Source organism: Takifugu rubripes, chromosome 15 (assembly GCF_901000725.2).
Source record: "Takifugu rubripes chromosome 15, fTakRub1.2, whole genome shotgun sequence".
NCBI classification, from domain to species: Eukaryota; Metazoa; Chordata; class Actinopteri; order Tetraodontiformes; family Tetraodontidae; genus Takifugu; species Takifugu rubripes.
This window is the reverse complement of record NC_042299.1, coordinates 14,060,604-14,088,603: the sequence shown is the minus strand read 5'-3', so window position 1 is coordinate 14,088,603 and position 28,000 is coordinate 14,060,604. Positions and strand designations below refer to the sequence as shown.

Below are 28,000 nucleotides of genomic sequence, written 5' to 3'. Positions count from 1 at the left end.
TGATTTAAAGACCATCAAGGATGTCACAAAATTTTTATTGTACTATTACCAGTAACTCTCCAACCATTATTTACATGCAAAATTGAAGATATAGATTTTCTTGGACCGAAATGTGTTCACAAGTGTTGATCTGAAAAAGCTACAACATTTTTATTCCAATAACATATTATATATAGCACCAGGGATCTGCTGTAGTATCACAGGAAGTTAAGGTCCATCCTGGCTGACACCACCCACAACATTCAGTTTAAGGCCTTTAATAGAAAAACACAATATCATCATAACTTACATTTCAAAACTGTAAAATTTATCAGCCAAAAGCCTGAATCATTCAAGGCTTTGTCTTTAAAACTGAAATAAGTGGACTTTTCACAGCAGATCATTTGACACATGTGAAGGAAAAAAAAATAAAATCAAAAACAAAAGTTGCATCTCTATTTGATCCATCATCTGTGTCTCGGGACACTTAATCATCAATAAATTATCACCAGCATCGCCATTTCAATTAAATATTATATATATTATTATTATTGCTCTGTCTCCCTCCAGCAGGGTGATGGGAGGGTTTTGGTTTAAACTGATAAGCAGGCTTGGTGAACATTTCCAATAAGACTAATCTCCATGTACCAGTCGCTGTTAATAGTCCTGACGGGCCCTAAATAAGGTTGACTTCATTTACATCCACTCGGCTCATGAGGCGTAAACTGTCCTGCACTAACAGGAGCCACGAATCTGAGGGTGACTCCATTATTCAGTGCCTCCTGCTGAACCCTGGAGCAGAATCTGAAAAAATGAGACGACTGTTGGCACACAGGAGTGTTGCACACACGATATATGGTGGAGACGAGGTTTGTTTATAGGACCGCATTTAACCAAAGCAAATCACTCGCTTCGGTTTTGCAGGCTGGTAATATAAACAAATAAAGGCCACATAATATCTAAAAAAAAAAAAGTGCAAAAATGCCAACTACAATAGCAAACAGCTATATTTAATATGTATATTATCAGCCATGTGCATTTTGAATGGGTAATATATTTTCTCGCACACATGAGGACTTTTTCCCGTTTTTCTATAAAATATATAAAAGTGGTTTAGCGGCAGTAATATTTATGTAGTCTGATATCTCAACTCTACGGCTTCCCGATATCCACGGTAACGTTCACATAAAGAGGCTTCCTCTCCACCGACAGAGTCTCGTAGGAGCAGCTGTTCAGTCCGTCCTTTCTCCACACTTGGGACGTTTGCACCAACAGCTTCATCCTGAAAAAGAGGAGAAACCGTCTCACAGATGCTTCCGTCCCCCTGCGGCGTTTAAGACCTCCTCACCTGTCTTTGTTGACCTCGTTGCCGGCGTCCCGCTTGTGAAACACCATGGTGTAGCGAGCCACATCAGCAGGCGGACGCACAATCTCCATCTTCTGCATCTGAACCCTGAGACAAGATGCGTGCGAGGGGATGATTTAATTTATCTTATGTTATTCAACATCTTTTTATACACAAGGTTACTTTTCTTCATTTTGTTGGATTCACCTGATGCGCAGGTCATCGTCTTCCCCTCCCCAGCCCCAGTAAGTGTTGGAAAACCCATTTACTTGGCGAAACTGGTCTCTGGTCAGTGCCGTGACTCCTCCAAAATAACCTTTGTAACGCAGCCTGTGAAGAGAAAAAAAAAACGAAACAGTGCGCTTCAAACACAGAAGATTCTCATCTGGTCGCACAAAAAAAGGATTAAGCTTATAAAACACACTTGCTTCGTCGGCAGAACTTACTTGTATCCTGTGGCGTTCCGGCCAACCACTAAGTGTTTGGGCTGGTTGTCGCATCTGTACAGATTGCGATCATTTTCAGGGACCAGGTCCACATCGTGGAAGATGAAACAGTCCCAGTTGTAGTCTTTCAGGGCTTCTAAATAGCCGACATTTAGCAACTTTGCACGGTTAAACGTTGCATCACCAGCCTTTCAGAACAAAAGATGGTGGTAAATATCTTTGGGCTTCAATGCAACACATCATTTTGCAGATTTTTGATATTAAATCATCTGTATGCAGGAAAAACCTGTGTGCGTGAGAGGAAGCCCTACCTGCTGGATGACATAAATGGCATAATGTAGCTGCTGCCTCTGCAGGAAGGGGTGCAGGTGGTGCATCAGGTAGAGGAGGTGCCGCTCTCTGCTGCGGTGGGGGATGAGAATCGCCACGCTCTCCCTCGCGATGCAGTCTGGGGGCTTGTACACACCCTTCGCCACGCCTTTGTTTTCCCTCTCCACGTCCTGGAGTTTCAAAGAGGGCTCAAAGGACAGCTTCAGGGCTCCCTCTACACGGAGGAAACAAATGAAAACGAGAGCCATGACGATCAGGTTTCATGGTTTATAAAACAGGAAGTGCGTCACGTGGGACCATTTCTGACTGTCACGTCAGATACAAAGACTACGCGACAGCAGTCATGGTGGAGGAGGCAACTCTGAACCCTCAGCATGATAATACAGAGGGAAGCAAATCAACTCTTTACTTCTGTCTAAAACTGGGTTTTCGCTGTTTGTCTGTACAATCAACGCTTTCATGTTGCCCCTCCGAGTTTCTATGGAGACGCAGAACAAACAAAAGGCTCTTGGGAGGAATAATCATTTCCTTGTTACATTTCCACTGTAAGGGAGATGTTTGCCTGCTTTTGGACCGTGTCAACCTGCACATTTGTCGCTGAAATGCAAACTTTGGTCATCACAGATTAACGGACTCAAACCCCTGTTTATCCTCTCTCCTGCCAGGTTGCTATTTATTAACTTGCAGCTTCTTGTATAACAAAGTTTAACAGTACGTCTGTCTAACAGCATAAAAGAAAGTAAGTTAACTATTCACAGAGTGTAATTAAAGTGGCATAAATACACACTACAGTGCAACAACAGTGTCAATCAATGCATCCAAGGTGTTATTAGAACAATAAAACTTGAAAAGTTCTTCAAACTACAGTAACCTTCCCCAACACATCCGGCCAGAGCGAACATCTTTTTTTTTTAGAAAGCCACAGGTGCACCCTGCAACATTCACGTGTCTCTCTCGGCTGACGAACCCCAGCGATCAAACGCACAACTTATTTCTGATCAGTGCACTTACGCAACAAGGGCGACTCCTGGGGGCATTCTTCCTTTGGCGGTTCCGTCTGAGTGGGATCAGGTACCACCGTCCACAGCTTATCTGCCAGGCTGTCTCCTTTGACCAGAGTCTGAGTCGTGGCGTGGGAAACCTGGAACGATTTCACCACCTCCCCTGAGAACGTTCCGACCCACACCAGCACCGACAGAGAAACGAGGAGCAGCACAAGATACTTGGCCCTCCGCAAACCCTTGCACACGGGCGAGCAGACGCCCATGTCTGCGTGACGTCAAAGCCGACGGTCTTCTGTTACATTAAGACTTTTCCAGGGGTGGCGTTTTAACAAACGTCTGGGCTGTAACCAGCGTTCCCACGGTGATGAAACATGCTGCTGAACGGCATTGGGAATCAGTGGTTTCGGTGGAAATCCATGGCTGGAATCTCAAAGCCCAGGTGAAGGGAAAACTCCAGCTGTACAGTGATATGGAGAGGAAAGATGTCAGGTAATCCCATGCCTGCAGGGAGAGCCACACCCTGCAGGGTCAGCCCGGACAGGTCTTAAAATCAGGTTTCATCAAATACAACAACATAAACACAACTCACCTTTGCTCGTTTTCATTTTTGGGAACGGCTCTTTTTAAATGACAAACTCAGCAACTTTACAACACTGAACCCAACAACGATAACAATAGATAAGCTACCATTTGACTGACTTTTCTATATAATTAAGCGTTGACTGACTGATATTTACCCCAATATATAAATATATTTTGAAAAGTATCCGATTTCAGAATCGCAATTCAACATTTGAATAACTGGCTCCGAACAGAGAACCATAACTAGTTTGTCTATGTCTCCACACACAACAAAAAGACTTTTAAAACTTTGTAAAGTCTAGCTTTTGCCCCCCACATCTGCGTGGAGGCGGCCAACATCAACACCAGTTAGCATGAAGCATCCCTGTAATCTATACCAAATTATCGGTATCTTTTCAAACATAAGGTCAGATCCCAGCTTTCCGCTGCCTGCGGCACCTTGGCTCGACTAATACCGCCGTTGATACTTTTTGCCGACCATCTGTAGGTGAACAATAATGATGATACGCGTTATTTAAATCCACGTCTGCGCTAGCTGTTCGGATGCTAACAACAGAGCTAGCTGAAGAATGTCGGCGCGCCGTCATGGAGGTCGGTGCGTTAAAATGTCCCGTTTATCAGCCTTCCGACGTGATGGCCACATACGGCCTATATGGCGACATTCTTTCGGGTAGAGTAAATACTGTCCTGACCTGGAGGAGCGGTTTGTGCATCTTACCTCTCGCCAGCCCGCAAGGAGACGATGGTCAACACAATTCTGCGTGATGTGCACCGACAACACCCCCACCCCAAAACCGTGAAGAAAATAAACATTACTGCAAATAACAACGATTTTCCCCCCCACATCAACCAATTAAAAAGAAACATTGTATTATTTATATGGAACATGCATTTTGTTAGTATTGGTTTCACTGAATTTAGCAGCCTCACTTTTAGGGTCCACTAATTTGCCTTTATTTTGAAAGCGGTTTAAAGAGGAAGCTGATGTTTTAGACGTCCTGGTGGGATTCAAAGATTAGTGTTCCACGTGCAAGAGAGTACAGATATTTTATGCACATTGATGGTTTTGCCCACAGTGGGAAGTGATTGTCCAGCTGCTCCCCAGAATGCAGTAGTTGAGCCATGACCCTGTCTCAGCATGTGATCTGTTGAGCAATGCAGGAGGCCACACATGAACTTTTCCCTTCTTTTTAGGTCCCTTCATTGCCCGGAATGGCCCAGCAGTATCTTACAAATGATCCTGTGTTAAGACCATTTAGAGAGACGGATATATAGGAATTTTGCATTCAAAATGCCTCCCAAGTTTCTTTGGCCTGGGGAGAACATGAGTGTGTGGTGTCAGTCATTTCTGAAATAGCTCAGCGGTGTGAGGGAAAGAGTATTCTCAGAAGTGGGAGATGTGCGACGAGCGAGCTGTCAATCTTTCTCTGAAAGCATTTGAAGGCAGGAATTTGAGTTCTCTCTTGTTGGTTCATGTTGCTGTCGAAATAACAGCGTCAATAATAATATGTAGGTGGATGAGGAGGAGGTTAATTATTGAAGGAAGACACTTTTTAACTTATGAGTTTAACAGGTTTTAATAGTACAAAATCTTTATTAAGCAGGTTAATAATCAAGGTAATTAGAAGGGTGGACAGATGGATTAGAGGCTGAAAGGACGGGTGGATGAAACTGGTTTGTGTGTCACATCAGAGAGCTCCTCCTGGACTCCTCAAAGCTCAAGGACAGCATGACAGTTCCGCTGCCGAAGCTCACCCTCGGCCTATGCCTCCCTGAGGCGGAGTCGCAGTCGTTGCTGTTGGTCTTCAGGCTAATTGATGATGATGGAGTGGAGGCGGTAGAGCCGATGCTGTTCGACTTTTTCCTCACAGTGGTTCTGTGTTTTAATGTAGCTTTGGCGGCCACTCTGAAAGCGTGGGCCGCGGTGCTGCACCTGACCTCTTCTATGGTGTTCCTACAGGGTTTGAACAGGATGATGTAGACCTTATTAAAGAAAATACAAGCTAGCATCCCGTAGCTGGATGCCAGGATGGCAATGGCCTCTACTGCTGAAACAAACTTGCCGTAAGTACTGAAGTACGCAGGGATAAAAGAAATCCAAACAATAAAGAAGATGAGCATGCAGAAAGTGATGAACTTGGCCTCCGTGAAGTTTTCGGGAAGTTTCCTTGACTTAAACGCAAAGAAGAAGCATATGGCCGCTAGTAAGCACGTGTAGCCAATGAGAAACCCGAGCGCCATCACGGATCCCTCATTACAGGTGATGAAAATGATCTCATCGATGTCATGATTCCTGTAGCTGGAGGGGGGGGCGTTGTAAAGCCAGACCACACATATCATGACCTGAACGAAGGTGCACAGAAACACCAGGAGGAACTGCAGGTTCAGGCCCCACCATTTACGATGGATGCTGGTGGGGATCTTGGCTTCAAACACCAAAAGAACCCTGTTGGTTTTCACGAGGATGCAGGAGATGCAAAGGACAAAACTGATCCCGAAGGCAGGCTGGCGTAAACGGCAGGTCCAGTCTTGGGGCTCCCCGATGAAGATGAGTGAGCTGGAAAAACAGCAGATGAGTGACAACAAGAGGACGTAGGACAGTTCTCGGTTTGAGGCCTTCACGATCGGAGTGTTGCGAAATCTGACAAAGACTCCCATCACAAATGCCGTCAGGAGAACCCCCAGGACCGCGCAGATGGCCAAAGCGATCCCAAAGGGTTCTGACCAGGCCAGGAACTCAATTTCCTTCAGAAAGCAGAAGGTGTGGTTCCCACTGGACCAGGAGTTGTTTGGACACTTGGTGCAAATGCTGGCGTCTGAAACACGCATGTGAGGATTACCTGAGTGTTCGTGGACAGTAACAGGAAGCAGTAAACAAACGCTACTACCTTTATGATCGCTGTACTCGCCGTCTGAGCACTCGGTACATTCAAAGCAGCACGTGGGCATGCTGTCAATGATGCCCTTCCTCGTCCCAGGTTCGCAGTCCTCGCTGCAGTTAGAAAACGGCACCTTAAAGGACAACAGATGCAAACCCTTAGATGCTCACATGACACCACATTTGGTGTCCCTGGCACGTAAATGATGTCAGGAACAGAGACACTGTACATCAGGACAAACAGGAAATTGCCCTGAAGATGACTGACCTCTGAACTGTATGCATTCCACATCATCTTTGTGTTATCAATGAGCAGTTTGGCTCCCCGCCTGGCGTGCATGTGGTAGTAGCCCACCTCCCTGAACGCCACCGAGCCGTCCTCAGCAGACCGGTGCCAGTTTATGATGGTGTAGTTTGCTTCCATGTCTGCGTTCTCATCAAAATGAACCTTTTCCCCCATGCTGTTGGTGTAGTTCAAATGTCTGAGCTGCTTCAGGACCTGCAAACACATTTGACCCTTTGAGGCTGACAAAGTAGAACATTGTGGGCAAAAGAGCAGTTTTTACCTGCCATGCTTCCATTTTCTTTATATCCGCGCAAGAGTTGTTAGCAAAGAGTCCATGTCCAGGAGTGCAGGAGAGTATGTCCTGGAGGGCGTGAGCGATGGAGTAAACTGCAACATAGACATTGTAGGAGATACGGAGGTGTGTGTGGTCGAGGTACGGGGTCTCCACACTCGTGATGTCTTCCTCGCTGGTGCAAAGCGGCCTGAAACTGTCGCTACCATTCTCACTTTCTTGCAGTCTCGGGCTGTCCTCCAGGTAACAGTTGAAGGTTTCCTCCCAAAACTCCCTGACAAATTCGTTGTGGCTGCCTCTCTTTGGCTGGACCTGCTGTAAGAACTCCCTGAAACCAGGTATGTTCCCTGCTTTCAAAACAAAGCCGATTGTGCCCTCCACAACATCGAGATATTCTGGTTTAGCGATGAGGGAGGAGCTTGCCCACGCTTCACTGGCTAACCAGATCCGATCGGTGATGTTCCTCCTCACCATTTCTTTGATCAGAGGCTCGATATCAGGGCCGCTGGCAAACACAACGATGACTTTGGCTGTGGAGTTTTCAATTCTGTCCACGAGAGCTTTGATTTCACAGTCCTCGAAGTACTGAGAGATGAGTTCGTTCAGATGGATGCAAATGTCTCGCTCTTCCATCTCCTTCTCAAACTTTTCTATCCCAGGCCGCCCATAATCGTCATCAGAGGCCACGGCAATGACCCAGTTCCACTGGAAGTACTCGATGACGTCGGCCATGGCTGTGGCCTGGTGCTCATCTGTAGGGATGGTTCTCATGAAGGACTTGTATTGATTCTTGTTGCTCAGCAAGCGGCTGGAGGACGCATAGCTGATCTGGTGTGATAGAGGATTGCGGTGACTTTAAGGTTTTAACTGGAGTGTAAAGATAATTCCGTCACTCACCTGAGGAATATAAAAGAGACTCAGCAGGTTTGCGACTGCCGTAGAGACCGCAGACCCTGCCGCTCCCACCACCGCGATGGTTGCCGGGATGTGATCCGTGCAGTTGCAAAATTCATCCAAATTCAGGGAGTCGATCTTGTTTTGGGCCACGAAGCTCAGCGTAGCCTCCAGGGCTTTTGAAACCGTGTTGCACGTGTCGAAGATCCTGTAGCCGAGGGTGATGTTGGGCAGGAGGCTGCTGCTGTTGTTGATCTCCTCGATGGCGAAAACCATGGCCTGCAGCCAGCGGAAACCACGGAAATTGAACCTGCGGAAAGAAGGTTTGAAAGTGCTCAACAGTGCTGACACGTGATTTAAGCATTTACATGCAGTTACATATGAAGTGCTGAGTTTTACCTGACACACTTTGTGGATTCCGGTCGGGCAGCGAGGTTTTCGTCTTTGGAAGAAATGCCAAAGTGTATGGGGAAAAGTCCTCCCAGCAGAATATCGCCAGTCATCTGTGCTCTCTGATTAGGCCCATATGTTGAAATGACATAACCGGACCCCAGAAGTATGAGATAATGCAGCACCAGTCGCACCATCCTGCCCTTTCTAATGGATTTTTTTGGAAAAATATTTTTTTTAAGGTGATACGGTCCCTCTTATCTTGTCCCATCAGTCTGCCTGCTGCATTTTTTCAGGAGACTCATGTTTTTCCTGCTGCGACTGGGAGAAAGGAGGACAAATTTCTCTTGAAATGACCCGTTTTCTTGCCTTTGATTCCACTGTGAAATATGACGCTTGCAACCTACCTGCGTTTAAGAAGTTCGGTTTCCTCTGGAAACGAAACTCTCCTGAGATTATTTTTTAATATCTCAGCCCACGGTAATAGTCACACTGCTTCAACCAAAAGAGAGAGAGGATTTACATGAGTTTAAAGTAAAGTCACACTCGGTTGACCTTCCTTCCTGAAAGAACCGTGGCTGTGGCCACTCAACCCTGCCATCTTTGCATCAAACCTGCATCTGCCAAATACGGCTGGAAAAATGCTGGAGCAGAGCTGTGTAACGGCTGTGTACACCCCTCACTGAGGAGCAAGGAGGTAACAGAAAACACATTTAATATCCCAAACTAAATTCTTATGGTTTTTTTTCAACAAATGTTTCCTTGAAAGTGTCCAAATAAGTAAAGAAAATGTCACTCAATTGCGCAGAATGAGCACTTTATGCATTTTAAAAGAACCCTTAACAGTCTAAAGCATGAAAGGTTGTTGAGGACCAGACTCACCAGCTGAACTTCTTTCACCTGTGGGTCTACAGAGATGTTTAGGCCTCTTCCCCAAATATCCAGTGTTGAATGAATTCACTGGCTCATGGTGCCAGCTTCCTGAGCCCCATTCTGCTGTTGAATCATTAACAGAGAGGGGTAGTCCATTTCCTTCAGCTAATGAAGACCACTCACTGTTCACTCCTAAAATAACCTCCAAACTGAAGTGGCAGAGAAAGAGATTCGTCCAGGTGCCTCATTAATGACAAAATAAACATGTATTCATCCATTTAGTTCCTTTTAAAATGTATGGTGTGTTCAATGACGTATTTTGATACGTCGTTGAACACACCAACACACCACACACCGTGTCTTTATTTTGATTAGCATAATGGTTTATGTGCCCATTATTTAATATACATCACTTTTAGAACAAGTTTCACATTGTTGATATTGTTTTTAATGTTGGTTCCTTTGGTCCTAAGAGTTATTTTCCAGAAGATCTCAAATTAACAGTTTTCACAGTTTTTGGCCACAAAGACTCCGGTGGGACTCCACAAACCCCTGGAAGCATTGGATCGCACATTATGTTCCACAAACAATTCCCTCTCCCCTTCTGCTCCGATGGGCAAGCGACTGATTTGTTGCTGAGCAGAAGTTTCCAGTAAAAACACTCCGGTTTACAACATGTTGACTCACTCCAGGCCCAACCCAAGGCTTTGTCCCTAAGATGTCAGGCACAGAGATCCTAAAGGACTGAAATGCACTGCAAATTTACTTATTACTGCTGAAAGGCGGAAGCGCCCCTTTCTAAATAAAGATGGCTTTGACCTGTTTGATCAGGAGCAGCAGTCAGATTTTCAGTGTCCATATTAGCACAGTTGGAAACATTGATCATATGATCAGATGGGTTCAAATAAATCATTTTGTCATTTACTGTTCAGGCCACTAAAGATGCCTAAGATAGATGGTTAAAAGTAACTACATTGTGTCCTTTATTATACATATTATACATTATTTCTGATGAGACCTCAAGCGTCAGTCATTCAGTGGTTTCCAGAAATGGCATCTACACCTGAAATGTAACAGAACGTGTCCAAGAATGTTGCGCCATGAGACGTTCACTGTGAATGGATTTATCCTCACAGATGGAGGCCGGATTCTGATCGCACAGTAACGCACGGCAGCAGCTGAAAAGGTAAAACCGTCTCTCCTAAATCTGCTATAAGTGAGAAGTTCTCATGTGAAACCATTTTATTTGGAGATATTTACTGTATGCATATATTTATTTATCTGTATCTATTCTTTCTTGCTGTGATGGTAAATAAGAGCATTTATTGTAGATTGTGGATGATAAACAGAGGATGTAACAGAAGTAAATCACAAGGTGGGAAAATAACCAGGGGGATTTGTTGATATCGTCACCAGAGATGAAACACTTAATCATAGAATGCAAAGCAAATTTAAAAAAATATATATATTGTGTCTCAGGATTTTTTTTACATTATTAATCACAACTCAAAGTACTAAAAGCAGCCAAATGGCTTCGTTTACAGGATGACCTCGGGGAAAACAGCGGCCCTTCTGCAGAGTCTGACCCGGAGGAAACCTCTGGAGCCTGAAGGGGAAGAGTCCAACTTTCGTCGATGCCTGACCACCATCGACCTGGTAGCTCTGGGGGTGGGCAGCACGCTCGGTGCTGGCGTGTACGTGCTCTCTGGAGAGGTGGCCAGAACTGTGGCCGGGCCCAGTATCATGATTGCTTTCCTGATAGCCGCGGTGGCCTCCATCTTTGCGGGCCTTTGCTACGCTGAATTTGGAGCTCGTGTTCCAAAGACTGGCTCTGCCTATCTCTACAGCTATGTCACAGTGGGAGAGATATGGGCTTTTATCACCGGCTGGAACTTACTGCTGTCGTATGTCATAGGTACCAGTGAGGAGCGTTCACCCTATTTTTAGCCATCTTCTGAGAGGAAACCGTTACATTTGTGTCTCCTATAGGAACCTCAAGTGTTGCCAGAGCCTGGAGTGGGACCTTTGATGATATGATTGGAAATGTTATTGGCAATTTTTTGGGCAAACATGCTGCCATGAATGTTCCTGGATTTGCTCCTTACCCAGACTTCTTTGCTGCAGGGCTCATAATGCTGTTGACAGGCAAGTTTATTCCATATAATCAGTCCTTCACCTGTTTTTAGGTCATGTTTGCTGTAGATGAGACTCATCCGTAGAATCTGCTTTCTTCTTCATAGTATAGAATTTCTTTTGTTTCAAAAATTCTTTCTTTCATTTTTAGGGATCCTTGCATTTGGCGTTAAAGAGTCAGCCATTGTCAGTAAGATTTTCACAGCGGTTAACATCCTCGTTTTGCTGTTTGTTGTCCTCTCTGGCATCATTAAGGGCAACCTCAGCAACTGGTGCATCACTGAAGATTCACTACTGGACCAATACAAGTGCACTTTTCTAAAACTATTTTCTGCAAGAATGAAATTTCTCAATACGTTTGCTAATCGTCATTGAGCTTCTAAGGGTCAACATCTGTTCACAGGAACCAGACATCACTTAATGAAACTTTGGCACACGGCAGTGGAGGTTTTTTCCCCTTCGGTTTCGAGGGAACCTTGGCTGGGGCAGCCACATGCTTTTATGCATTTGTTGGATTTGACTGTATTGCCACAACCGGTAATTTCACTGACAGATATTAACTTCTGTAAACCTTCAAACAGGTACAGTGGTGGAGCAAAACGTCGAACACATGACACTGAATTATTTAAAAATGTGTTTTTCTTCAGGAGAGGAAGTCCAGAACCCTCAGAAATCAATCCCTGTTGGAATTGTTGTATCACTCCTGATCTGCTTCCTGGCTTATTTCGGCGTGTCTGCTGCCCTTACCCTCATGATGCCGTACCATTTGCTCAGTGTTCACAGCCCTCTGCCCGTGGCCTTTACATACATTGGTTGGGGCCCTGCGAAATATGTCGTTGCTGTTGGATCCCTCTGTGCATTGTCAACAAGGTTGAAAAACACACACAAACCAAACTTTTTGTGGTCTTTGATTAGTTATTTTATTATTTGCTTTTCTTTTCACAGCCTGCTGGGATCAATGTTCCCAATGCCCCGTGTTCTCTTCGCCATGGCCAGGGATGGACTTTTCTTCAGACCGCTCAGTAAAATAAGCAGCAGACAAAGTCCTGTCACAGCCACTCTGGTCTCTGGAGTTGTTGCAGGTAAACTATAGGCAGGTAAACTCACAAAGCCTTTAAGCCGACGGTACATGTCTAAACCATATATGTATGTCTGTGTCTTTTCAGCTATTATGGCACTATTGTTTGACCTTAGAGCTCTGGTTGACATGATGTCAATTGGAACCCTCTTTGCCTACACCCTTGTTGCCATTTGTATCCTCATATTAAGGTAAGAGTCCTCGCATTTTCAATGATAATACATTCATTTTACCTGGTAAAATACTTTAATAATGATGAGATGCTTTAAAGAGGAGGGCATTAAAAGAGGATTTCATCACAAATTCAAAATGGACAAAACCTAATGAACATCTCATATTAAGGCATCTATGGTTTTGCACATTCAAACGATATGTTCATCCATATATTTATTTTATTTTACAGGTACCAAGCAGAGGTCATTGAGGATCCTGGTTTGACTAAAACACGATCCTTTTCAGTTACAGAATTACTATATCCCCCTTTACAAGCCACCACACGTACATCAAAAAATGTGTCTGTCTCTTCTGTTTTTATTAGTAAGTGACATCCTAAAATACCAGTTTGAATACAGATGATTTCCATTGCTTACATTGGAGTTGAAATTCTGCATTTTTTCTTATCACAGTCTTTTTAGTCATCGGCCTGAGCCTCTTCATATCAAGAGCTGCTGGCTCCCTGCAGGCCTTCAGGTGGTGGAATTTACTTTGTGCCTCTCTGATTGTGCTAATTGTGTGTATTGGTGTGGCGCTCATCTGGAGACAACCACAGAATACAGCTAAAGCTGCATTTATGGCAAGTATCACACTACATTAGTTAATGGCTGGTTTTATGGGAGAAAAATACATATTTTGAACCATTGATGTCTGAAATCTTGTACCATAAAGCACATTTCTTCACTTTGATCATAATTCTGCATTTTCAGGTTCCCTTTGTGCCATTACTTCCTATTTTCAGCACATTTTTTAATGTCTATTTAATGGTGCAACTTGGATCAGACACATGGATCCGCTATGCGGTGTGGATGGCTTTAGGTACGTTAAAAATAAACCTATGACACACAAATTCAAATTTTAATGGTGTGTAAATAAAACAAGAGACAGCAAAACTTTTCTCTGAACAGGTTTGCTCATCTACTTCTGTTATGGGATTCATCACAGTGTGCAGAAACAAAGGTTCCACAGTTCACAAAGTCATGCTAATGTTAATAGCATCGCCTCCACCATGGAGCAAAACTGTGAGTCTGGTTTATAGTGGCTCTTGTAGACTCATGGTTTGTTGATATGTGTATTTTTTTTGTGCAATTGTCAAGCAAATAAAAATTGATAAATGCATTTTATAATTTTTTTTTTACAGAATTTATTTAAGCAGCTTGTTTCATTAAGACTTGTATTTTTATTGTTTCATTATATTTTAATGAAATTAATGAAAATGTTTCCAAATTTGCTTTAATATGTGTTATGTATCTATACAACTTAGTTGTTCTGCACAAAAAAATATATTATTTGTAATTATTGTGGTTTTCCTTGCTTTTACAATGAATACTGACATGTTGGTTTAATATTTCATATTAGTAAAAAAAATGTGAACACCCAAAGCAATAGGATCCTTTTAATTTGCATTCTTATTATATTAATGAAGTACCACATAGTTGCATGTTTACTTTGAGAAATATTGCCAACTCACACATTACATGTTGGTCGTATACAAACATTTTTTGCAAGAAAAAATGGGCCTTGTTCTTGTATGGCACATTTCATTTATGTATAATCATCGAGATCTTGTGTTTCATATTATGGATGATATAGATTTAAATATCTCTTTTGCTCACCTTAACTGTTGTTTTGCTATCTTTAATTACCAGTGATCCAAAGCTTGTCAATGAGCAATGTATATTGCGTACATAATGACTATAAGCCTTGGATCCTGTTAGTTCTTGTTTTAAGCAAAAATTAGAAATTTAAATCTTTAACTATTCTCTAATCATACGCTTGTTGTAATCAAAGAATTTATTGGTCACAATATGGGCTTGTAGAAATAACATTTAATATTTTGGGGTTTTTTTAAAAAAAAAAAAAAAGAAAGGAAAAATTGGTAGGAACCAATGAAAGACGACTTTGTTTATGAGGATTCCGTTAAATTGCGCACCGTGTAGCACCATTCTAACCAATCAGAGAGCACGGAACCTGGTCTTCGTCATCAGTGACGTCACCATTTTCAGCCAATCGGTGAGCCGTCCTGCGGCGGAAGCGCATTGTTCAAAAATAAAACGCTGTCGGGTAAAAATCAGCTGAGAGTCAGAATAGCAGCGGTCGGAGGACAGTGTCAGGTGGGAGCCATCGGGTTTCGATCCTCAACGCTCCATCAGCACACAGGTCATCTGAATTAAGACGATTTACGCACGAATTTGTAGAAGAAAAGGTACTACACGCGTTCGACATACGAGGTCAGTGGAATTAATATTAAAAAAATCTGTTTGGATGATAGACAACAATCGACAAACACCTGCAATGAAAAAGTGACTGGTGATCCTTGTATGCAGTAAAGTTGAAGCAATTTATTGAGAATAAGTGTAAAAGTTTTCTTTTCTAAAGGGGTTCATGTACACTCAAGTCCCAGCCAGCTTTTTTAGCATTATGTGAAGTCTTTACACAGCCTCGTTTGTGTGTGTTTCTGTATTCTACTATGTTAGCTACGGTAGCTAACAACGTACTACACGAGATCTAGGTGAATCTATATTGAAATTCAGTCTACACGATTTTTACCTGTGGGTTTGTAAAATTATTTCAAATACGTTTTTCTTCTGCACCAAAAATGCAACGTTCAAAAACGACGCGTGGATTGTGAAATAACTTTCCTGTTTGACTTCTATAATGGCTTCTGTGTGTGACGTTTTCTTTTACCACGCCCCTTTTAAACATATATTTACACGTGCTTTCAATCTATATCCTGTGTGGAAAAAGGATTTTCGAGGTGGTGTTTTGGTGGCTTACGGTGATTTGAAATGTGTACTTTCTGTGCATTTTACAGGTAAACATGGCGCTGTCTTTGTCCTCCCCATCTGGATATACCTTTGATGAGGACGAGGAAATGGCTGTATTTGAGTCTACAGCAGCAGTACATGGGGGGCCTTCCAGACCTCGTTTACCTGAGATATCTGTCATTTCCCCAGGCCTGAACAGTCAATCCGAACTGGTGAGAAAGTCCAAGGATTTTGGAGCTTTTGTCACGTGTCCTTTCCAGTTTTCATTGCGAACTGTATCGATTTCATGTGATGGCGCATTATTCTGTAAATGTAATCCTTAAATATTTTCTAGAGAGCACCAGTTAAGCCTGTTGTGGTGACACGCGGAAACTGTGATGAAGGTAGCACTGAAAGAGTGAAGGTATATGTGCGTATCCGACCACTTACTGAGGTGGAGAAAGGCCGAGGAGAAGACCAGGTATGATTGCTTGACTTCCTCTGGGTATTCGGTTACTCTTGCTAGTAAAGGGCTTAATACTACGAGGTTTACATTCCTTCTTTTAGGGTTGTGTGGCAGTTCAAAATGACGAAGCTCTGCTCCTCAAAGCTCCAAAAGAATCACAGAACATGAAAACTGCGGAGCGCGGCATCGGCCCGAGCATGCACAAGTTCAGCTTCTCAAAGGTGGGTGGGTCGCTCTCACCTTCAGTTGTGTTTCTATTCTATTTATATGGTCATTGCTCAAACCAAATCAGACCAATCTTCGTTTATATAGCATCTGTAGGAATCAAGATTGTTTCTAGGCACTTTCCAGAATCCCAGGGCCTGACCCCCAACAAGCAACAGTGGCAAGGAAAAACTCCCCTTTAACAGGAAGAAACCTTGAGCAGGACCAGTCTCATGTAGGGGGACCCTCCTGGTGATGGCTGGCTGGGTAGAGAGGGGGGAGGACAGGTAGAAGAGAGACTAGGCAGAGATCAGGGAAATACATTTAATTATAACAAACTGCTGGTGTAAAAGTTGAGTGGGTCAACTGAGTCGCAGGTCAGCATAAAGCTAAAAGGCAGCGATACCTGTAGATGGATACAGAGAGGGGGAGAAGCAGAGAAACTACACAAAAAATAACATCACTGATCTAGTCGGTGGAGAGGAGAGGAGTAGCTCAGTAGATTGACATTGTAAATGTTGGCAGGACGGTGCAGTAAATCATTCCCTCAATGTTTTAAATTCAATATACAATCATCCATCTTTCATAGATTTTTGGACCGGAGACCACACAGCAGCAGTTCTACGAGCTAACCATGAAGGAGATGGTGAAGGACGTGCTTCAAGGAGAAAACAGACTCTTGTATACTTATGGAGTCACCAATTCTGGAAAGACTTACACCATTCAGGGTAAGACTTTTGGATTCTAGAATATTCATTTAGAGCCCAGATTTGAAGCTGTTCAGGTAGCTTCATACATCTTTAATCACATGCATTGATCTACAGGCAGCGGACAGGAGGCAGGTCTCTTGCCTCGGGCCCTGGTGTCTCTGTTCAGGAAGCTGCAGGGTCGTCTGTATGCTGCCATGGACGTGAAGCCTGTGATGTGCCAGGATGTGAGACAGCTTGATGCAAGCGAGGTCAGAGCAGAGGAAATCCGGAGAAACTCTCTTCTCAAAGAGGTGAATAATGCAGTTTATTTGTGCTGTCCTAGTGTTTGTTGTCACCAAATCATTTTTGTACAGTTGTATTTCTTTAAAATGTCATTTTAAATAACACACCATTTGCTGTGGTTAGTTTTCTTCTACACGGGAATAGAACAACATGACGCAGAATCACAAACGCCAAAGTGTCTTCCCTCAAGTGGATTTTTGTTCTGATTTTCATTTGTTACTTGTTACAGGATGAGAATCTAAGTTGTCGCCGTGGCGGCAACACCAGCACCTGGGACAGCGGCATTGGAGGACTGTCCTCCATCAGTAATATGGCCTCCCAGTTTGAAGGTGAATAACAGTGATATATTCCAAATTAAGCTGTGCAGTTTTAGAGACTGTCAAACAGCAGCTGGGTACACTTCAGGGTTTATTAGAGTACTCGTAGATATTTGAAATAACTTTCTAGCAACTTACTCATGCTGAATTATTTCTGTAAATGACAGCGTTTGTCTGTCTGCAGATCCTGACAGCGTTTGTCTGGAGCCCGACAGTCTTTCTCACAGCCGAGAAGATCTGCAGGAGGGAGTTCAGTTTTCTGTCTGGGTGTCCTTCTATGAGATCTACAATGAGTTTTTGTACGACCTATTGGACATTTCACCCTCACTGCAGCCCAGAAAAAGGGTCACACTGAGGCTGAGTGATGACAAGCAGGGAAACCCCTATGTGAAAGGTAAAATGAATTTATTAAAGAAAAATATACATTTAAATGTGCTTCTGCTGCTTCTCAGAGTCAATAAGTTCTTTCTTGTTCCGCCAGACCTCGCTTGGATCCAAGTGCGCAGTGCTGAGGAGGCTTGGAGGATTATTAGAGCTGGACGTCGTAACCAGAGCTTCGCCAGCACTCACCTTAACCAAAACTCCAGCCGTAGGTAGGACCCATCAGCTTCTTCTATTCAACCTGTGATCTTGCTTCATTTTAATTGACTGGGGACATCTCCACCTCTCTACATATATTTATCACCCAAACAGCCACAGTATTTTCTCCATCCGTGTCCTGCACATCCACCCAGAGACGCTTTCATCACCATCCATACACATCAGCGAGTAAGTGGACTATTGCTGCCATTGTTTAGCTGAGAGCTCCTATAATGTGGGATCCTGTGCTGGCTTTTGTCTAGACTGACCGTGTGTGACCTGGCTGGGTCAGAGCGCTGCAAAGAGCAGAGTAGTGGTGAGAGGATGAAGGAGGCCACCAACATCAACACCTCCCTTTTAACGCTGGGGCGCTGCATCACTGCCCTGAGACACAACCAGAATAAGTATGTACGACATTGATGCTTTATGTCTTGTGTCGGTGAACAATCCAGCTGTATCTTTAAAAACCTTCCTAAAACATCCAGGAGCCGTCCGCCTCAAGTGGTGCCTTTCAGAGACAGTAAACTGACCCGGGTCTTGCAAGGTTACTTTTGTGGCCGAGGAGTCTCCTGCATGGTGGTCAATCTCAATCCGTGTGCCTCCATCTATGACGAGACCCTCCAAGCCCTCAAATTCTCCGCTATTGCTACACAAGTAAGAAAAAGCATTTCATTAAACATGCCCTGTGAGGCTCAGGTATATTTAAGTGTTGTGTTGGTGTGGAACCCAAAGCGAGATAAGAATTTCCTGAAATGATTTCAGCTGGTCCACGGACCGTCTACAAAGACCAGAGTGGCGTACATCCTGTCACTGCTGCGTGAGCCAGCAGCACATGCTAACGAAAGCACAATGATGGAAGAAGAGGGAGAGGATAGTGATGTTGAAGACGGAGACATCACCATGTTAAATACAGAGGTAGCTGTTCTGTCCTGTGAGCAGAAAATGTGCGCTTGACTTTGCTCTGGAATCAACTTTTTGTTGAGTCCGGGGTTTTGGGATAGCTCAGCGACCACTGACGGCCCACTTCATCAACCTAATGTGTCTTTATCAAGGCTCTGCTGAAGGCCATCGATGTCCTGAAGAGGGAGGTGCAACGTCAGCGCGAAGAGAAAGAGGCTCTCGAGGCAAATGTTAGGGAGCAGGTTGTTTCTGAGATGATGGAGGTCATCAATGACATGCAGAACGGCTTCAGGTGTGTGTGCTCGAAGAAAACTGGCTCCTCGGATGTTTTTAAGCTACCTATTAGTTTGAATTAATAGGTCTTTTTTTGATATGGCAGAGAGACTTTGGAGGCACAAACGGCAATTATTGAAGAGCGATATGAGGACAAAATAGCTATTCTCCAAAAACATCTGAAGAACTTCTACAGCCAGGAGCTGAAGGTGAGAGCTAGCTGTAAATTGCAACTTATTTCCAGCCATTACACTTTGAATAAAAGGGACCCAAGGCAAAATTTATTTTCATTTCTTTTAGGAGAGGGAACAGGAGATTCAAACTTTGGCTGCTGCCCTTGAAACAAAGAAGCAAGACGAGTCTGTACAGACATCAGTTCTACACGCCGATGCTGAAGGTCCTCGACGTTCTCAGCGGCTCCTGACTCAAAGTGAACAGGGCCGACTTCACCTGGAGCTGGAGCAGTGTCGCGCTGAGCTGCTGGCCAGAACAGAGGGTACGTGTTGTTTTTAAAACGGCAAACGTGTTGAGAGGTCTGTGTTCACGGCTGCCTTCTGATTGCAGAGGTGACAAAATTGAAAATGCAGCTGGAAGTTCCTGGTTTAGCTGGAACTTACACCAGCTCCGCCGACCGCAAGCTGGAGGAGGGACAGAAGGTCAGTTACCGCTCGGCTTTTACCTCCCTATTCTTTCTCCTATGCGAGTGCGTTAACAGTGATTTATTTTTTGTCCAACAGAACCTGCGCCAGCTGCGCTTGGACCTGCAGCGACTTGGTACGGACCTGCAGTCTGGTGAGCGGGCCTGCTGTCGCAACACAGGAGGAGAGAAGCTGAGACATGCGCTGACCGCTGCGGATGAGACATTAGCCAAACAGGTACAAGTTCATTTATAGTTTACCCCCAAAGTGTCCAGTTTGATGGTAAATAAAGCAATAGTTAACCATTGCTCATTTTGTTTTGAAAGCTATGTATTCTTAAATGTGAGTGTAATTTTAAAAGCTCTCTCTTCCCCTCTCCTTTCTCCACTAACAATTTTGGTGCACAGCCAGCCTTAAAGATTAAATCTAGTTACCTAACAGTCAGCACTAGCAGATACCTGCAAACGCATGTTCCAGCTTCACTTGTGTCTCTCCCACCTTCACCCTCTCTGGCCTTGTTTAACCCTCATTGACTGACTTCTTCTTAGGATCAGATCTTGGTGGAGCTGCAGAATAACCTGATGCTTGTAAAGGCTGATTTAAGGCGCAAAGCAGAGATCCTGGCCCAGATGGACTCTGCTCCTCCCCAGTTTCCCCCCACCGGTTCTGATCCAGCACCTTCCTACGGCTCGTGCAAGAAAAGGGGCTGCGGCGTCACCGTGCCCTGCAACACTGAGAACCGGCCTCCACTAAAACGGCCCTTTTTCCCATCCCTCTTTCCTACACGCACCCCTACACGGAAATACAACAGTCGTTTGGCGGAGGAGGCTAATCTCACCCCCTACACACGGATCTTGAGATCCCGTCAGCCGTCTCCCCCAAGCAGCCCTGCCTCCACCCCTCGCAGCCTCAGGGGGAAGTACTAAGATCCCTGGAGCTTCAGCAGAAAAGTCTTCTTTTAGAAGAGGGGTGTTCGGAACCATCACAAGGTCCAGATCCAGACCGAGGCCCATCGTTAGGTGAATTTTCTGCAAAAACACTATACTCCCCAAAGTTTTTATTTTATATTACTTTATATATTCAGCCTTTTTAAGTGCAGTTTATTCAATTATTCCAACTCCAGTTGAGTTAAAAAAGCTGCGATTTAATCTTTATAATTATGGGAATTGAGGTTGAAGTGCTTCTGTAAGTCTGTAATTCTTTCACTTGGCTTTACTGTAAATATGTTTGTGTTTCTCACAATAAAGATCTTAAATGTTTAACCGTTGTAATGTCTTCCTGATTACCATACACTCGTGTCCTCTGGGGTCAAATCGATCCCACCTGGATTGACTATTATTGAAACCATAGTAGTCCTTTTACCCTACTTTGGTCTAATTCTCTCCTTTCAATTTCACATCTGTTATTTTCAGACCATTTGAATAAGAAGATTTAACACCGGGGTTAAATCAGTCTCTCACACCATTAAAAACCATTTAATCAAATTGTATTTTCATGTATGATTAAAATAAAAGCATGCATCAAAAGCACACAGCCTGTTAGCCAACAGGTCTTCAAATTGTGTTCTTAACTGACTCCTGTATAAATAAAGATTTATTATTATAACATGCAAGGGCAGTTCCGGTGTCATGTTAAAATGTGATTGTGTCGATCTCTGGAGGTAAAGTTTCAGCAGCTGTGCACCCAAACATCCTGCTGATTTATATCATTTTTAATAATAAAAAAAACTGCTTATTTAGCAAATATATGCACTTTTACTTTGAATAACATAACTTTCAGATAGCACATTTAAACAAAGTCACACTATGTTACATGATGCAAACAACTGTCCATTTTACAGCAAGTTAATAGGAAAAGGTGGACGTCAGGGTGTAAAAGAGATGAGGTTGAGTGGAGACACCCTCCTGACTGGAGTGTTGTTGTTGGAGAGCGGTGCAAACAGGTCTGCGGACGGTGTTTCAATTTGATCTCTAACCTGCGAGATCTGCCTCAACAGGGCTTTCCCCTCTTCTCGAGCCTACAAACAGAGAGACAGTTAGCACCGTTTCCACGGCGCCGCATCAGCTGACGATGGGAAAACACAGGCGCACTTACGTCGTTGTAGTCGCAACATCGCTGAGCGCAGAGCGACGCCTCGTCGTAGAGCTTGTTTTTGAAATAGTACTGACCCAGGTACCGCAGAGCTGTGCTCACCTCAGCGTGCTCCAATTGCTCCTGAAATAAGAACATCTTGTAAAAAAATGGAATTAAACTCCCAACATTTTACTTCAACCGTTTCCAGATCGGTGCACAAGTTGCAGATTGGTCATGAAAAGAGGCGGCCGTGCACTGACCCCGCAGGAAAAGATGTCCTGTATGTAAAGCATGTAACACTGAGCGGCGTCATCAGACTCGTTCAGCTGCTCATGGAGTCTGAAACAGAGGAACAATTCACAGCTCTGGATGATGCAAACACCGCTGAGCATACAGCCAAAAGCCAAAAAAGGGAGATGGATTATATGCCTATGGCAACTTACTTTGCCAGTTTGAGAAGAGCCATTTTCTCTACATCTCCAACAGAGTATGCCCTCCAGTAACACTGCACAAGAAGGGAGCATCCATCAGCTCTTCACTATAAGGGACTAATGGAATAATAGTTCACTGAGAGGCGTATCCTACCTTCTTTGCTTCGGCTTGTTGTGACAGCTTTTCATAGCTTTCACCCAGTGCGACCAACATACGCGAGTCATTGGGTCTGTAAAACAAAGACCACTTCATCAACCATTGCAAGGCTACAGTATTGTGTTTGGGAGAACGAGTGTTCAACATACCGGAGTTGGTGAGCCTTCCGATAATAATACAAACAGTAAAATGGCATTCTGAGGATCTCATATGTTTGACCCAGACCATACCAGGCTCGGTAGTCACGCTTGTTCACCTCGATGGCATGTCTGAAATAGAAAGAAAACTTTATGCACTTGATGGACGAATCTCTCCTAAAAGTGGGCGATGATTCCAGTTTCAGGCCGACCTGTATGCTTGTATGGCAGCTGAAGTGTTCTTCATCTCCATGTACTCGTGGCCCATGAGGGTCCAGGCACCGAGGCAGCGAGGGTTGAGTTTGAGGGCCCGCTGGAAGTACAGCGCTGCCTTCTCGTGCTGAGAGCGTAAACTGTAATAGTTTCCTTTGGGTGACACAAGATAAATTACTTAAATACGATAAATAGGCTCAGATTAAGAGATTAAAAAGTTCCCTCAACAAAACTGCTAATCTGTTTACTTTAACACTTACCAATGACGCAGCATGTCTCCACTCTGTACTTATCAATCTCCACCAGGTTGTGGGCCAAGTAGCTCAACTCTGGCTTCATACTCTAAAACCCAGCAGAATATTAACATCTTAATCTTTTGACTTTTAGATTTAGAGGCTTTAACCAAACTCAACAAACCAAACCGGACAGTGTACGGCTTGAACAGCAAACTCACTTTGACATACAACAGGTTGGAGAACGTGTCCATGTTGTCGATTCTGTAGGGGTCCCGATCCCTCAGCTCGTTGAACATAGCCAAAGCTTGGTCAATATCTGAAATCAAATGGAGGACAAGTTTTAACGCTGCGTCTTTCTTCTGATGACGAAACATCTCTCAAAAGGTGAAAAACTCACCTCTGATATTGTGGTAGGCAACAGCAATCTGGGAGATGATATAAGTACTTTTAGAGAAGCCGGCTTCAATCAGGTTCTGGTATTTCTGCAGCGCTTCTTTGATCATTTGTAACTCTGTGTACATGTGAGCCATGAAGAAGTCTTTGATCCAGCAGTCTGGCAGAGACAGTGATTTCAACTGTGGATAAAGACCAAGAGAGAAAAACATCTCAACTACTTGAAATCATCTTCTCTTTAAATTGCCGACTGTCAGATCACATTTTTTGCCTGGAATGTTGTCTAAAAGGCTTTTATTTTTACCATTTCATTGTTCGTGACAAGGTTTCCAAGCTCCAGCCAGGCTCCCCAGTGAAGAGGAAGGGCATGAATTGCCTCAACAAACACCTCCACTGCCTCCTTTATCAAATCAAGCTTTCGAAGTACCACACCATACCTGCATTTACACACACACACACACACACACACACACACACACGCGCGCGCGCGCACACACACACACACGGGTCACAATCAGGCTGACAGGCTCCTGTAAATAGGTGGGAAGGAGAGAATTTAATTTAAAGTTATGGTTCTTACAGATATAAGGTGAAGCCATCCAATTCTCCTGCGATGTGCTTCTTACTGAGCTCCACCCTCAGTTCCCGTAAAGCTTCGTTTCGTACCTGACCCTTCTCCAACGGACCTAGAATCAAATATTGAATGATTCTGACAAAGAATTACAAATGAATTTGGTGGTCTGTAAATAAAAAAACAATCAAGTCCTTACCCAGGCTGTCCACAGTTTCATCATCTTTCTTTTTCTCTCCTGACTAAAAAAATAAAAAAAAACCCTTGCTGTTAAAATATTCCCCAAACATAAGCTGCCTTTTCTTGAAAAAGAATCAAAGATTAAGGTATAGGTGTGTAATGAATACAAACTCACCAGGTAACGAGAATACATGTATAAGAAATAAGACTTCTGACTGCAGCAGCCTTTCAGAAAATACGCAGCCCGATCATATTCTTTCAGATCAAAGTAGGATTTGGCCAGTGTAAGGGCATCCAGGTCTTGAGCATCTTCCTGTGATTGGACAGATATAAAGGAAAAACATTTATAACAAACTATAACATCTAGAACAAACTATAACAGAATAAAATAGTATTACAAAAAAGCATTTAACACTTAAACTAAATCAGGACCTTGCAGGATACAGACCTCAGTAAAGGGCGGCGATGGAGGTAATTCATCCTTTGGAAGAGGTGCCAAAGCAAATGCTAATTCAGAAGCCCTAGAATGATGAATAATGATAAATAAAGAAATTGTTCAGCTTATATGATAGATAACAATCGCAATAAGTACTACACGTGAATAAAATATCTGAATTCTGTTTCTGCGACGCATCTACATTCTAATACCTTTTATTTTATACCTAACAGTACAAAATTAGGAACAGAAATACTTTGCAACTAAATTCTAAAGAATCGCTGCTACTAATGTATTCAGGCAAGCTCATATGATTTTGAACCAACACCCCATGTTTTCCTACATTTCAAAAACGCTATTGCCTGGAATCGATATTGCTCACCCACAAATTCTTCACAAGTCTGGGTTTTCAAATAAATAGTTATGTTTAAGCGTTTGCAACAATAATGAAACTTTCCAAGGCTCAGGCGTTAGAAAATTACTTTACTGAGGTTTGTGAACAACACTGCTACCGTGGCTAACACTGAGTATTTGCGTATTAAGACAGGATAACAGGGTAAAGAACTATGCCAGTAATGGCATATTATTCAGTCTCACCACTTGACGCTGTGTAAAAGTCCTCTTTCTTTGCAAAGACATATTACTGATATAAGCTGTTTTTTTATTTGCACTAAATCCCCAAACTCACTACAGAGAGCCGCCATTTTTGTATAGCGCTGAGCAAGCACGCTATTGGTGGAAGACGAGAGAGGAAGTCCAGCCCCTGAAATTACGTAGCTTCCGGTAACAGTCGCGTCTAGAATAGAGGAGGCGCTCCTTAATATTATTCAGGAAAACGAATTCAAAATTATTTAAAGTAAAAGATCACTAAGATACACTAAGAAACACTTTGAACCTGACTGAAGTCTTTGTTGTTTCTAAACTCAACAAAAATAAATGCAACAGTCTCATTGTGAATTGTATCTGTGAATTGTATCTCTAAATTAAATGTTATTATTTTATTACCTCACCATAACCACCACTTTGTACACCAGCTCAGACTCCTTCTAATAGCGGAGAAACTCCCAAGATCCAATTTTAGCATTTGGGGTTGGACCGTAGAGGCCCTTAGGCATGACCTTCAGGAGAAAAACAGAGGAGTCAAAGACACAAATAAAGTAGGAACATTACAACTGTGACGTATAAAAATCCAGTCAGTCATAGGTAAAAAACAAAACATATAGCAATGCATTTCCATTACTAGAAGAGAAACTTCTAACTATATTTGATAAACAGAATAAACTACTGACTCAAAGAAAAACAAGCCACAAAAACCTGGTAGGTGTACTACAAAAGATTACACTCGCACTTGAATCCACAGGACAAAAGTTCCACTAGCTTTTATCACGGTTAAAACTTGTTCTTCGAGTTTTGCTTGGTAAGGATGATTGTCCTCTAAAAGTTCTTGACAGGAAAGCCAATTCTTTTGTGCCAACAATACAAAGCCTCTTTTGATCACAGAGCTTATTGATGCCTGATGGTGCCTGCGTCTGGATTGTTCAGCAATTTTGTCGATTTCATATAACATCTTGGTTGTATCTGTAGACCCATCAGTCTTATTTAGTTAAAATGAGCAGAAAGGTTAGGAATTAAACAAATAATCTGCTGTATCCAATATGGCCAAGGGGTGGCAGTACATAACCAGACTCACCAAATGAAGGAAGGAAAAACAAGAAAGAAATGCTCCACTGCAGCCATTCGGCTTGTAACTTCGGACATAACAGGAAAGATTTGGAAAAATGGAGGGTTGAATAATTTTTCAAATACACTGGTTTTTAGATTGTAATGTCTTTTTGAGCACATTCATTGAACACGTCACAACTAACTCTTATCAGGAAACATAATGGAAAAAAATGCTGCATAAATCTCACTTGTTAGTCATGTTATTTACAATTAGGCTCAAAATTCATCCTGGCAGAAATGCTGCTGAGGCCCATTGTATTCCTTTGCTCCATTTGGATGCAGCACCTTCCCCCCCTGTCTGTTTTCTGTTAGATGTTCTCTGTCAGACATGTTTCCCTATTCTCCCGAGCAGAAGCCAGATAAAAGACTGACAAAGTAATCAAGCAGTGCTGGAGTTTACAAGGACAAGCACATGGCTCAGTGAGCAGGTTAAAAGCACTGCGGCTGTACGCCACATCCATTGTTTTCATTGAACCTGCCTGGCTGTCTGCCCCCCCGATAAAAACACAATATCCACACGAATTCCAGAGCTCTCATTGCAACTCCATGACGCTCCTTGTGACTGCGGCGTACCTGCAGGATTTGATAGTGGACATGTGTCCGAATGTATATGTGGAGTCTGCCGTAAAGTCTCGTTGTTTTAGAGATGCCTGTTTGTTTTTCTTCCACTACTACAACCACATCTGTACAGTGGATTACAGAGGATTAGAGATGCATCCGCATTTGTAACAATTTTCGGTGCCAGTTGTCGTCCACTTATGTGTCAGCACTTTCTGACACAAAGCTGAAATGCATACTGCCGACTGCGGTACGTACACAGACATTTCTAAAACTAATATTGCCTCAATAAAATTGCTAGTGTGGCAGTTATTAGTGTGTTATAACGGCAAAATGTCTCATTTAAGGAGAACAAAAGTTCAAATGAGCTCAGCGTGCATGAGTCTATTGTTATTATCACCATCATTATGGTAAATAAAGTCTCACTGACAGAAGATGTGGAGATGCTACATGCCGCTGCCAAGTGGTCTGCAACCACTTTATTAATGACTGATTTTCAAGAAATCTGAGCAAATTATAGCAGAATGATGAATGATATTATGAAAATGGAAACCCCGTGAGGGTCGAATGACAACATCACATCATATTTCTCTTTATTTGGCATCTGGAGCCGTCGATGCAGAGATACATGTAGCACATTCTAATCAAACCTTCAGAGATGATGTACAAATATCTAGAGCCAAACAGACGCACCAGTGCCTCATTATCATGCGCAGTACGGTTACCAGAGATCAAATGTGTACTTTCCACCACTAAAAAATACATCAAACTCTACTTGGCTATGCAACTGAGCTGATTCAACATCGTTTTTCAAATTCTCCGTGTCTCTGGTTTTATATAAAATAAGATGATTTAAAAATGACCTGTTGCTGTTCAAGTACATCACCCTCGCTGTTTGAGGTCAATATTATTGATCAGGAGTATCAGCCCTTGAAATCGGCAAAAGAGCATCTGCAACATAAATTACCTGCGATATCTTCTATCGTTTTTGATTTATTCTGGTCCAAGAGTTAAAAACAGTGGCCATTTGCCTCCTTGGGTACCAAGAGCGTGA

At 43.1% G+C, this 28,000-nt stretch overlaps 5 protein-coding genes across 7 annotated transcripts; 2 read left to right on the top strand and 3 right to left on the bottom strand.

The window, feature by feature from the left end:
* Nucleotides 1-16: 16 nt before the first annotated feature.
* Nucleotides 17-4,612, bottom strand: b4galt4 (UDP-Gal:betaGlcNAc beta 1,4- galactosyltransferase, polypeptide 4). Of its 2 annotated transcripts, none has more exons than XM_003971270.3 (7): nucleotides 4,405-4,612; nucleotides 3,112-3,561; nucleotides 2,082-2,314; nucleotides 1,771-1,958; nucleotides 1,532-1,654; nucleotides 1,328-1,432; nucleotides 17-1,261 (listed from the first exon to the last, which is right to left on the bottom strand). In XM_003971270.3, exons 2-7 carry the CDS (start codon nucleotides 3,365-3,367, stop codon nucleotides 1,132-1,134), a joined length of 1,035 nt encoding a protein of 344 aa, XP_003971319.1. In that variant the 5' UTR covers nucleotides 3,368-3,561; nucleotides 4,405-4,612; the 3' UTR covers nucleotides 17-1,131. The 2 variants fall into 2 exon arrangements, with proteins under 2 accessions (XP_003971319.1, XP_029704382.1); XM_029848522.1 differs by lacking the exon at nucleotides 4,405-4,612 and adding an exon at nucleotides 3,694-4,384 and having other exon boundaries at nucleotides 1,120-1,261.
* A 635-nt stretch (nucleotides 4,613-5,247) lies between these two features.
* Nucleotides 5,248-9,379, bottom strand: casr (calcium-sensing receptor). The gene is made up of 8 exons (XM_003971269.3): nucleotides 9,327-9,379; nucleotides 8,834-8,921; nucleotides 8,436-8,747; nucleotides 8,040-8,346; nucleotides 7,131-7,970; nucleotides 6,833-7,063; nucleotides 6,575-6,698; nucleotides 5,248-6,502 (listed from the first exon to the last, which is right to left on the bottom strand). Exons 3-8 carry the CDS (start codon nucleotides 8,621-8,623, stop codon nucleotides 5,370-5,372), a joined length of 2,823 nt encoding a protein of 940 aa, XP_003971318.3. The 5' UTR covers nucleotides 8,624-8,747; nucleotides 8,834-8,921; nucleotides 9,327-9,379; the 3' UTR covers nucleotides 5,248-5,369.
* A 1,030-nt stretch (nucleotides 9,380-10,409) lies between these two features.
* Nucleotides 10,410-14,278, top strand: LOC101079981 (cationic amino acid transporter 2). Of its 2 annotated transcripts, XM_029848520.1 has the most exons (12): nucleotides 10,410-10,485; nucleotides 10,844-11,214; nucleotides 11,289-11,444; nucleotides 11,584-11,740; nucleotides 11,836-11,969; nucleotides 12,080-12,302; nucleotides 12,378-12,514; nucleotides 12,599-12,701; nucleotides 12,914-13,047; nucleotides 13,137-13,303; nucleotides 13,434-13,542; nucleotides 13,632-14,278. In XM_029848520.1, exons 2-12 carry the CDS (start codon nucleotides 10,845-10,847, stop codon nucleotides 13,760-13,762), a joined length of 1,821 nt encoding a protein of 606 aa, XP_029704380.1. In that variant the 5' UTR covers nucleotides 10,410-10,485; nucleotide 10,844; the 3' UTR covers nucleotides 13,763-14,278. The 2 variants fall into 2 exon arrangements, with proteins under 2 accessions (XP_029704380.1, XP_029704381.1); XM_029848521.1 differs by lacking the exon at nucleotides 10,410-10,485 and having other exon boundaries at nucleotides 10,815-11,214.
* Nucleotides 14,279-14,783: 505 nt separating this feature from the next.
* On the top strand, nucleotides 14,784-21,101 carry kif20a (kinesin family member 20A). Its single transcript, XM_003971267.3, has 19 exons — nucleotides 14,784-14,954; nucleotides 15,539-15,703; nucleotides 15,826-15,951; nucleotides 16,038-16,157; nucleotides 16,730-16,868; nucleotides 16,965-17,140; nucleotides 17,362-17,461; nucleotides 17,634-17,843; nucleotides 17,931-18,042; nucleotides 18,143-18,217; nucleotides 18,292-18,432; nucleotides 18,514-18,682; nucleotides 18,791-18,943; nucleotides 19,081-19,220; nucleotides 19,308-19,410; nucleotides 19,502-19,697; nucleotides 19,766-19,857; nucleotides 19,939-20,076; nucleotides 20,388-21,101. The coding sequence occupies exons 2-19, from the start codon at nucleotides 15,545-15,547 to the stop codon at nucleotides 20,763-20,765; spliced, it is 2,727 nt and encodes a 908-aa protein (XP_003971316.2). The 5' UTR covers nucleotides 14,784-14,954; nucleotides 15,539-15,544; the 3' UTR covers nucleotides 20,766-21,101.
* Nucleotides 21,102-21,298: 197 nt separating this feature from the next.
* cdc23 (CDC23 (cell division cycle 23, yeast, homolog)) lies at nucleotides 21,299-25,410 on the bottom strand. The gene is made up of 16 exons (XM_003971153.3): nucleotides 25,264-25,410; nucleotides 24,679-24,751; nucleotides 24,406-24,543; nucleotides 24,250-24,292; nucleotides 24,060-24,165; nucleotides 23,784-23,916; nucleotides 23,484-23,661; nucleotides 23,305-23,402; nucleotides 23,111-23,192; nucleotides 22,850-23,003; nucleotides 22,650-22,769; nucleotides 22,498-22,573; nucleotides 22,356-22,417; nucleotides 22,173-22,251; nucleotides 21,934-22,053; nucleotides 21,299-21,856 (listed from the first exon to the last, which is right to left on the bottom strand). The coding sequence occupies exons 1-16, from the start codon at nucleotides 25,368-25,370 to the stop codon at nucleotides 21,704-21,706; spliced, it is 1,722 nt and encodes a 573-aa protein (XP_003971202.2). The 5' UTR covers nucleotides 25,371-25,410; the 3' UTR covers nucleotides 21,299-21,703.
* Between the last annotated feature and the right edge of the window lie 2,590 nt (nucleotides 25,411-28,000).